This window comes from Procambarus clarkii, chromosome 20, assembly GCF_040958095.1.
Source record: "Procambarus clarkii isolate CNS0578487 chromosome 20, FALCON_Pclarkii_2.0, whole genome shotgun sequence".
NCBI classification, from domain to species: domain Eukaryota; kingdom Metazoa; phylum Arthropoda; class Malacostraca; order Decapoda; family Cambaridae; genus Procambarus; species Procambarus clarkii.
In genome coordinates, this window is record NC_091169.1 from 39,970,844 (window position 1) to 39,982,463 (window position 11,620).

The following is an 11,620-nucleotide window of genomic DNA, read 5'->3' on the forward strand; positions in this document are numbered from 1 at the left end:
CCAATTTTTTGTACGAAAGTGTTTGCCTTAGTGTACGTCAACATACGACGCGCTATAAAGAGGACAAGATGAGTCACAGTCTCAGAATGACCTGAGTGACAGCCACTGCACCTGGTGAGTGACAGCCTCTGCACCTACTGAGTGACAGCCTCTGCACCTGCTGACTGACAGCCTCTGCACCTGCTGACTGACAGCCTCTGCACCTGCTGACTGACAGCCTCTGCACCTGCTGACTGACAGCCTCTGCACCTGCTGACTGACAGCCTCTGCACCTACTGACTGACATATGCACTAGAGCTAAACATGTTCATTCCATCTAAGAACAAAGACAATTATGTAAAATATTCCGAGTTTAATGACCATGTTCTCAGCATTGTTGCAACCTTCATTACTACAATTACTACAAGCTTATATCAGCTTGATTAACAATTTATCTTGCAAAAGCCAACTGGCATGATGTATATTATCTAAGAGGACAAGCAACGGGAGGATGCTGCATCTGGGCCAGCCGGCTCTCAGGCCAAGAGGCGCTTCTGTAAGTACACAAGACGGAAGCGCTAATGTCGACTCAGTAAACTTTGTGATCCTCGGTTAACGCGTGAATTAGCGATATGTGGTTAATGCGAGGTGATCCATTGTTGATGTACAGCAGGTGATTCAGATGGTGTGTGTGTGTGTGTGTGTGTGTGTGAGAGAGAGAGAGAGAGAGAGAGAGAGAGAGAGAGAGAGAGAGAGAGAGAGAGAGAGAGAGAGAGAGAGAGAGAGAGAGAGAGAGAGAGAGAGAGAGAGAGAGAGAATCCTGTGGCGCAGTGGACTAATTCATCGACTCACAACCGATGATCCCTAGTCGAATCCCCGGTAGTACGAAAGTGTTTGGGGAGTAAACAGGTAAGTGGGAAATTAGCTGTTGTGGGCCGTACTCTCAAGGCTGATGGGCTAATGAGAATTAACTAGCAGGATTTGCGCTCTACACTAAAAGTCCAATAATATAGAGGTCTTGGCTCCTGTGTTCAGATCAGTCTTACACCAGTCATCAACTAAGTTCTAATTCCTCTTGAAGTGTAAGAGGTAAGTTACCTACGTAACTTACTTCCCTAAAGTGTTTCCTTACGTGAGTGCCTTGGCATGTATACACTTGAACTTGTATCATATCTACCCTCAATATTCCAGATGAAGTTGTCCTCTGCTACTAGCTCACCTCATCTCTCAACTAGTAGTAGTAGTAGCAAGCATCCATCAGTCTCAGGAGACTATGGAGTTGGGCTCTGGTTGTCGGTCTGGAGTGGCCTCTCCAGGGCACAAAGCCAGGGTAGGTTGATACGGAGTTGATTTATCAACTACTCTTATGGTGAATTAATACTGTCTTATACATGAATCTCATGTGCTTGTGGATCCCATCCATGACCTTAAATTTTTTAAATTTTGCCCCGAGGGGCGAGTTTACTGGGCAGCGCCACTCATCTTGTAAGTGGACACACCGCCATAGCAGCATGTACAACACTCCCCAATAGGAAGAAAACCCGCTGGGTTGTTCATCCTGTCACTTGTACCCAGACACAGCTGGGACTTGCTTAACTGTCTCAAGTGAACAGCTCCTCAAACAAGAAGATTAACCTGTTGAGCATTGCCTCCTTCTCCATCCTGTCAAGATCCTCCTAAGTAGTGCTTTCTTTCCGAGTTCTTTCTCTTGTCATTTCTTATGTTATTGGGCCCAGTTTTTCAGTCTTTCTTTCTATTTCATCCTACTTAATTCTAGGACGAGGCACGTTGCAAGCCTCTCTACCTTTTCACGTTTCATTATGTGCATACTTTAGTGGACTGAAGTGGACTAAACTACGACTGCCTGCAATTCATTCCAGGTAACGAGTCACCCTGTTACAGCGGCTCACCTCGGTACACGGGGTCTCCCTGATATACCGGACCACCCCGGTACAACGGGCCACCCCGGTACAACGAACCCCCCCCCCCCCGGTACAATGGATCACTCCTGTTCATATATATCCATTTTGCTTACGTGTTTGTAGTCACCATTTCTATCCTGTAATTCTACGTGTCATCTAAATCCATCTGATCTTGTTCAATTTGTCTACATACCTCAGAATCGTGTACGTCGCTACCATGGCTCATCGGAACCTGCATGCGTGGACACGTTTTCAAGAACAATTTGAGAAAGTAAAGCATGCCCAGAGCAGGAGTAAGAGGTCACCTGAGAGGTCATATAAGGCGGGGTTGTAGATGGTTATGTCAGCAGTAAAATGAACAACCCAAGGTGCTCGAAGACCCTAATGCTGCCTCTGGTCTCCTGGCCGCTTCACCTGGCCCTCATGACCTCTTCCTAGGCTCTTTATTACAAAAATAAAAACCTTTATTTTTACAAATATTCATATTTATATGAATAAGGTACAAGTATCATAACTGAACATTTTGTGACCATATTAGAAATGTACAATTTTCATCTCTTGAAGAGTACAAGAAATTAGACTAACAGGGGAACAAATAAAACTGGCAAAGAACAAATAAGACTAACAGGACGGAACAAATAAATTAGACTAGCTGAGGAAGAGGGGGGGGGGGGGGGGGGTAACAAATAAATAAGGGTGGCAGGGGGAAGCAGCAACATATTGTGTACACAAACTACTGTCCGTGTTTGATGTATGACCCGAGTCCAAGGTCTGACTCGGCGATTTGTCCGTCGCTTTTATTGCTCATCTGAGATAGGCAAATGAATACCACCCACTCGCCTGTGAAGCCAAGTGAAGCGTGGCTTTGGCTTCCACGCCTTAGTGCTCACCTGAGGGGGGGGGGCGCCTCACTCAACACTCCTCATGTGGGGGGCCCACATGAGGGGCCCAACATGAGGGGCCCAACATGAGGGCCCCAACATGAGGGGCCCCACATGACGGGGGGCCCAACATGAGGGGCCTCAACATGAGGGGCCCAACATGAGGGGCCCCACCATGAGGGCCCCAACATGAGGGGCCCAACATGAGGGGCCCAACATGAGGGGCCCAACATGAGGGGCCCCACATGAGGGGCCCAACATAATACATGGAGAACCAGGACTCTTTTTCACCTATCTTCCTCGGTCCTATATAACTAAATAATACGAATGGCTTCGTTTTTTGGCGTACAATCAGGGATCCTGGGTTCGGTTCCCTGCCGGGATAAAAATAAGTGCTTATTTCATTTCACCTAATGTCCCTATTCATCTAGCAGTAAGTATGTACCCGGAAGATAAGCAACTGTTGTGGACAACTGTGATTCATACGTCAGGCTGCGAGTAGCCGCGTCCAACAGCCTGGTTGATCAGTCCAGCAACCAGGAGGCCTGGTCGACGACCGGGCCGCGGGGACGCTAAGCCCCGGAAGCACCTCAAGGTAGCATCCTGTAGAAAATCCTTTAGTTCGACCTCCAACCTATGTAAATGTCCCCGTATAATACAAGTTCTTAATAGCGTAATTCGACCATTTCAATATTAACATGACACAATGAGCGTATTAACCAGACGCAGCACCGATTAACTCACTTTATGCCAGACCAAACAGAATGGTCTGCCAAATTAAATACATTTGCGATTTATGTCAACAAATATTCCTCAACTTTTCGTAAAGCACTACAAGCATTGTATTTTGTTTGTCAACCCTCAAGAAATAGCAATACCGCACGAATAAATGATATGGACTAATTTGGAAATGGTTACAAGGATGAGTTTAGAATTTATGTATTTAGGATTTATGGGTTTAGGACCATAGGATTTATGTTATTGTATTGAGTTCGAAAACTCCACATTAAATATATTTTGAGGAGCAATAATTGGCTTGTTACGAGAGACCCCGGACCCATTCCATGCGCCTCCCCCTCTCCGCTGTGGCCTGGCGCCAGGTGCCAGGCGCCAGGCGCCAGGAGGGGCAGATTCACGAAGCAGTTACGCAAGCACTTACGAACCTGTATATCTTTTCTCAGTCTTTGGCGGCTTTGTTTACAATTATTAAACAGTTAATGAGCTCCGAAGCACCAGGAGGCTGTTTATAACAATAACAACAGTTGATTGGGAAGTTTTCATGCTTGTAAACTGTTTAATAAATGTAACCAAAGCCGTCAAAGATTGAAGAAAGATGAACACGTTCGTAAGTGCTTGCGTAACTACTTAGTGAATCTGGCCCCAGACGTTCAAAACAAAACCAGATCGTTGTACGTGGATTTGTACAAATGTTCAATTGGTTCCACAGTTAATGTTCCGACTCTTACTCTCTCTCCCTCAACTCTCTCACTATCACTTTCGCGCACACTCACTTTCCTCACTCATTTTCTTGCGCGTACACTTTCTCACCTTCTCATTTTCTCAAAATATGACACAGCAACACGGCAGAAACTTGAGCATCTGGAACATCTGTACATCAACTGGTTCACAGACAGCAATTATAATACTGGAAAAATACTTGTAATATCACTCCACAAAAGTAACTCCAAGCTCCCACACTCCTCCGGTAAGAGGTCGAATATTTATCACATATTTAATTAACATAATTTACAACATACATTAAGTGCAGGAGATGCAACAGTGCAGGAGATGCAACAGTGCAGGAGACGCAACAGTGCAGGAGATGCAACAGTGCAGGAGACGCAACAGTGCAGGAGATGCAACAGTGCAGGAGATGCAACAGTGCAGGAGATGCAACAGTGCAGGAGATGCAACAGTGCAGGAGATGCAACAGTGCTGGAGATGCAACAGTGCAGGAGATGCAACAGTGCAGGAGACGCAACAGTGCAGGAGACGCAACAGTGCAGGAGATGCAACAGTGCAGGAGATGCAACAGTGCAGGAGATGCAACAGTGCAGGAGACGCAACAGTGCAGGAGATGCAACAGTGCAGGAGACGCAACAGTGCAGGAGATGCAACAGTGCAGGAGACGCAACAGTGCAGGAGATGCAACAGTGCAGGAGATGCAACAGTGCAGGAGATGCAACAGTGCAGGAGATGCAACAGTGCAGGAGATGCAACAGTGCAGGAGATGCAACAGTGCAGGAGACGCAACAGTGCAGGAGACGCAACAGTGCAGGAGATGCAACAGTGCAGGAGACGCAACAGTGCAGGAGATGCAACAGTGCAGGAGACGCAACAGTGCAGGAGATGCAACAGTGCAGGAGATGCAACAGTGCAGGAGATGCAACAGTGCAGGAGATGCAACAGTGCAGGAGATGCAACAGTGCAGGAGATGCAACAGTGCAGGAGATGCAACAGTGCAGGAGATGCAACAGTGCAGGAGACGCAACAGTGCAGGAGACGCAACAGTGCAGGAGACGCAACAGTGCAGGAGACGCAACAGTGCAGGAGATGCAACAGTGCAGGAGATGCAACAGTGCAGGAGATGCAACAGTGCAGGAGATGCAACAGTGCAGGAGATGCAACAGTGCAGGAGACGCAACAGTGCAGGAGATGCAACAGTGCAGGAGATGCAACAGTGCAGGAGACGCAACAGTGCAGGAGACGCAACAGTGCAGGAGATGCAACAGTGCAGGAGATGCAACAGTGCAGGAGATGCAACAGTGCAGGAGATGCAACAGTGCAGGAGACGCAACAGTGCAGGAGATGCAACAGTGCAGGAGATGCAACAGTGCAGGAGATGCAACAGTGCAGGAGATGCAACAGTGCAGGAGATGCAACAGTGCAGGAGATGCAACAGTGCAGGAGATGCAACAGTGCAGGACACGCAACAGTGCAGGACACGCAACAGTGCAGGAGACGCAACAGTGCAGGAGACGCAACAGTGCAGGAGATGCAACAGTGCAGGAAGAAAGTTATCGAAGACCAGGACCAGCGGAATAGAATGGAAGGGAACTATCAGGAAAAAAGCGCCAAGCCATCACGACTATACAGCACTGGGAAGTGGTCAGGATAAGGATTTGGGATGGGACGGGGGTAAGGAATGGTGCCCAGCCAGTTGTGGACGGTTGGGGATTGAACGCCGACCTGCATGAAGCGCGACCGTCGCTCTACCGTCCAGCCCAAATGGTTGGGCTGTGACATCGGACATATGCAAATGAGCAGCCGTCGGCTGAGAGCAACAGGAGGTGACGAGCACACATTACCTCCTCGTGGTGCTTCCTGGGTAGCGCTGGCAGCACACACACGCACGCGCACACACACACACCGTTCCCAGAACTAAGAGGCATGAGTTATGAGGAAAGGCTGCGGGAAATGCACCTCACGACACTGGAAGACAGAAGAGTAAGGGGGGACATGATCACAACCTACAAAATCCTCAGGGGAATCGACCGGGTAAACAAGGATGAACTATTCAACACTGGTGGGACGCGAACAAGGGGACACAGGTGGAAGCTGAGTACCCAAATGAGCCACAGAGACGTTAGAAAGAACTTTTTTAGTGTCAGAGTAGTTAGTAAATGGAATGCATTAGGAAGTGATGTGGTGGAGGCTGACTCCATACACAATTTCAAATGTAGATATGATAGAGCCCAATAGGCTCAGGAATCTGTACACCAGTTGATTGACGGTTGAGAGGCGGGACCAAAGAGCCAGAGCTCAACCCCCGCAAGCACAATTAGGTGAGTACACACACACACACACACACACACACACACACACACACACACACACACACACACACACACACACACACACACACACACACACACACACACACACACATACACACCCAGCTCCTGGACCCGGCTCCAGCCTTCGTTCCCAGCACAACTAACAGGATTAGGCATACGAGACACACCGACCTCTACACACAGGGAGGAGGTCGTCGCCTCAGACCATCAGAGGTACACTGTAGAGCGACCTCTACAGGCAGGGAGGAGGTCGTCGCTGCTGGAGGTGGCAGCAGCGACCTCTACAGGCAGGGAGGAGGTCGTCGCTGCTGGAGGTGGCAGCAGCGACCTCTACAGGCAGGGAGGAGGTCGTCGCTGCTGGAGGTGGCAGCAGCGACCTCTACAGGCAGGGAGGAGGTCGTCGCTGCTGGAGGTGGCAGCAGCGACACTGAGACACTTGACGCGGGTCTGGGCGACCTGGACAAGGATCAGACAGTAAGCACAGCCGCGCCAGAGTAGTCCAAGTCATTTATTAAGAATATCAGATTCTTAGAACAGTTTCCCTGTGACACTCGCCTCGACCTTCACAGATTACGCGATTAATTACCTTAATCCAGTCTCGAACTGAGACCACAAGTCAACTACTGTCACTAATATAACCGTTTTATCACGTATTTTACAAGTGTTGCATTATATCACTTCTATAGCATTACAAGTATTGCGTCATATTACTTATATAGCATTATAAGTATTGCGGCATATAACTTGTATAGCATTACAAGCATTGCGTCGTATAACTTGTATAACATTACAAGTATTGCGTCATATAACTTGTATTACATTACAAACTATTGCGTGTTGTATCTCTACACACGAAGACCGCAACAGGAGGAGGATGGTAACAAGGATAACTTGTAAATACAGTAATTGTCAGCTTTCACACACACAACCAACCCTGGTATTCCAAGACAAAACTTCTCAACCATCGTAAGTTCGCCGAATGTCTTGTATCATTTAGTGTTTAAAGTGTAGCGGGACCACACAACTAAGAATGGCCACATTCTTAACCGCTTGTAAGGGAGTGTAGCGGCGGGCGCGGGTGTAGCGGCGGGCGCGGGTGTAGCGGCGGGCGCAGGTGTAGCGGCGGGCGTGGGTGTAGCGGAGGGTGTAGCGGCGGGCAGGGGTGTAGCGGCGGGGGCGGGTGTAGCGGCGGGCGCAGGTGTAGCGGCGGGTGTTGCGGCGGGCGCAGGTGTAGCGGCGGGTGTAGCGGCGGGCGCAAGGTGTAGCGGCGGGCGTGGGTGTAGCGGCGGGTGTAGCGGAGGTCGTGGACGCTACCCGCAAGAAGGCCCACTTACACTTGACAAGAGATAAGCGTCAAGAAGAAGTGCATGACTATGGTGAGCGGCCCAAGATGAACGGTGCGCCAGCCCCACGAGTCTCAAGCACCTTGTCATATATATTCTGGCGGTGACCAGGTTGTTGATACCTGTGGTGGTGCACTGGCACCTGTGGTGGTGGTGCACTGGCACCTGTGGTGGTGGTGCACTGGCACCTGTGGTGGTGCACTGGCACCTGTGGTGGTGCACTGGCACCTGTGGTGGTGCACTGGCACCTGTGGTGGTGCACTGGCGCCTGTGGTGGTGCACTGGCACCTGTGGTGGTGCACTGGCACCTGTGGTGGTGCACTGGCACCTGTGGTGGTGCACTGGCGCCTGTGGTGGTGCACTGGCACCTGTGGTGGTGCACTGGCGCCTGTGGTGGTGCACTGGCACCTGTGGTGGTGGTGCACTGGCACCTGTGGTGGTGCACTGGCACCTGTGGTGGTGCACTGGCACCTGTGGTGGTGCACTGGCGCCTGTGGTGGTGCACTGGCACCTGTGGTGGTGGTGCACTGGCACCTGTGGTGGTGCACTGGCGCCTGTGGTGGTGCACTGGCACCTGTGGTGGTGGTGCACTGGCACCTGTGGTGCCAGCTAAAAGTGGTTATGAAGTGCCAGCTAAAGTGTGCTAGGAAGTGCCAGCTAAAGTGTGCTAGGAAGTGCCAGCTAAAGTGTGCTAGGAAATGCCCAGCTAAAGTGTGCTAGGAGGTGCCAGCAACAGAGCTGCTGGGAGGTGTGTCTCGTGCTGGGAATAGTAATCTCTTACATAAGATTTTGTGCTAAACTTGGGCGGGGTTGTGGCTCGGGCAAGTGGTTATTACAGGCACTGCCCAAAGGTTACTACCAGGGGCAGGCTGAGGACACTGCCCAGGGTGAAAGTTGCTGAGGACACTGCCCAGGGTGAAAGTGGCTGAGGACACTGCCCAGGGTGAAAGTGCCTGAGGACACTGCCCAGGGTGAAAGTGGCTGAGGACACTAGCCAGGGTGAAAGTGGCTGAGGACACTGCCCAGGGTGAAAGTGCCTGAGGACACTGGCCAGGGTGAAAGTGGCTGAGGACACTGGCCAGGGTGACAGTGCCTGAGGACACTGGCCAGGGTGAAAGTGGCTGAGGACACTGCCCAGGGTGAAAGTTGCTGAGCACACTGCCCAGGGTGAAAGTGGCTGAGGACACTGGCCAGGATGAAAGTGGCTGAGGACACTGGCCAGGATGAAAGTTGCTGAGGATACTTGCACGATCTCGTCCTTGGCTGACCATTAACAAGGGCCTCGAGGAACACCAGGTGATGGAGGGTTATGTATGAGGCTCATGGAGGGTGAGAATGTTATCCTTGTTCAACATCGGCCCGTCAGGAGAGATATTCCTGGATTAATTACGTCAATTAGTTCCTGTCAAATGTGTACTAATCAAGCAGGTTTCGACGTGCACAGAATTAAACTCGCACAGACAAAAACACACGATAGAATCACATCCTCGGATGGGACAGAATTAAGTTTCATTACCATTAACAGCTGTACAAGGAACACACATTCAAAACTAATGTGTCCGCTTTGCTACAGGGCGACAGTGGGTGTCACTTTCTCAGAGTGAAGGAGTGTGAACGTCGCCTGCCGTCGCAGGTGAAGCGTGGGGGAATATATTGATCACCCTGGTGTTGACCAGACCACACACTAGGAGGTGAAGGGACGACGACGTTTCGCTCCGTCCTGGACCATTCTCAAGTCGAAATGTCGTCGTCCCTTCACCTTCTAGTGTGTGGTCTAGTCAACATACTTTAGCCACGTTATTGTGACTCATCGCCTTGATCACCTGATGTTTGTAACTCACGCTATTATGAGTACTCAAGCGTACTCTGACTGGTCGCAGTTGTCTATTAGTACCCACGAGAGTCTGAGGTGTTACCTGATGGAGGTCACCAATAAGATAACATGAACAAAATGAAGATCTTAATATACATATATATTACACACACACAATTATATATATATATATATATATATATATATATATATATATATATATATATATATATATATATATATATATATATGGAGAGGACTAGATTGCCGAGGCTTGTAGGAGGGGTAATGAGGCTTGTTATCGGGTAGCGAGGCTTGTAAAGCGATAAGGACTCTTGTCAGGAGCTTACTGACTCTCGTCAATGAGCAGAGGAGCAGGTAAGAGACGGGCCGGGCTGCCAAGACTTCACTACACCTTTGTGGTGTTGACACCTTCACCTCTTACACCATCTACGGGCTCACCATAGCCCGTGCTACTTGGAACTTTGTTCCAGGTAGCGAATCTTTAACAACAACAACAACAACCTCTTACACCTGCCACAACGGTAATGGCATCAATCACTTACGAATGAAGCAACTAACTCTAAATCTATCCATTAGGAAGCTCAGAAAGCCTGGATTGTTTAGTCTTTTCAATAGATTAAATATTTCAGGCTGTCTCAAGGTGTTAATATATTGTTTGGCCTTCAGGAACGGTCTGTGTAGGACTTCCAGGTGTTACCCAACCACTGGGGCTGGACGGTAGAGCGACGGTCTCGCTTCATGCAGGTCGGCGTTCAATCCCCGACCGTCCAAGTTGATGGGGCGCCATTCCTTCCCCCCGTCCCGTCCCTTATCCTTATCCTGACCCCTTCCCAGTGCTATATAGTCGCAATGGCTTGGCGCTTTCCCCCCCTGATAGTTCCCTTCCCTAGTTCCCAGGTGTGTTGACGGGTGCACAGGTGTGTTGACGGGTGCACAGGTGTGTTGACGGGTGCACAGGTGTGTTGACGGGTGCACAGGTGTGTTGACGGGTGCACAGGTGTGCTGACGGGTGCACAGGTGTGTTGACGGGTGCACAGGTGTGCTGACGGGTGCACAGGTGTGCTGACGGGTGCACAGGTGTGTTGACGGGTGCACAGGTGTGTTGACGGGTGCACAGGTGTGCTGACGGGTGCACAGGTGTGCTGACGGGTGCACAGGTGTGCTGACGGGTGCACAGGTGTGCTGACGGGTGCACAGGTGTGCTGACGGGTGCACAGGTGTGCTGACGGGTGCACAGGTGTGCTGACGGGTGCACAGGTGTGCTGACGGGTGCACAGGTGTGTTAACGGGTGCACAGGTGTGTTAACGGGTGCACAGGTGTGTTGACGGGTGAACAGATGAGTTGACGGGTGCACAGGTGTGCTGACGGGTGCACAGGTGTGCTGACGGGTGCACAGGTGTGCTGACGGGTGCACAGGTGTGCTGACGGAGTGCTTAGGGGGAAGTTAATGTGCAGGGGTGCTAAAGGGGTCTTACAGTGTACACATTAACCCAGCACACACACTACTGTACCAAGGGAGGTACAGAGGCTCCTGTACCCCAGGGAGGGAGGGAGGTACAGAGGCTCCTGTACCCCAGGGAGGGAGGGAGGTACAGAGACTCCTGTACCCCAGGGAGGGAGAGAGAAACAGAGGTTCCTGTACCCCAGGGAGGGAGGGAGGTACAGAGACTCCTGTACCCCAGGGAGGGAGGGAGGTACAGAGGTTCCTGTACCCCAGGGAGGGAGGGAGGTACAGAGGCTCCTGTACCCCAGGGAGGGAGGTACAGAGGCTCCTGTACCCCAGGAAGGGAGGTACAGAGGCTCCTGTACCCCAGGGAGGGAGGGAGGGAGGTACAGAGGCTCCTGTACCCCAGGTTTCAC

At 50.6% G+C, this 11,620-nt stretch overlaps 1 protein-coding gene across 1 annotated transcript; it reads left to right on the forward strand.

Moving 5' to 3' along the window:
* The first annotated feature begins 4,604 nt into the window (after window positions 1-4,604).
* LOC138366830 (surface antigen CRP170-like) lies at window positions 4,605-5,900 on the forward strand. Its single transcript, XM_069328117.1, has one exon. The coding sequence runs from the start codon at window positions 4,605-4,607 to the stop codon at window positions 5,898-5,900; it is 1,296 nt and encodes a 431-aa protein (XP_069184218.1).
* Window positions 5,901-11,620: the final 5,720 nt, after the last annotated feature.

Excerpts from the sequence above, each read along its gene's own strand:
- LOC138366830 (XM_069328117.1), top strand. The coding sequence starts at position 4,605 with ATGCAACAGTGCAGGAGACGCAACAGTGCAGGAGATGCAACAGTGCAG.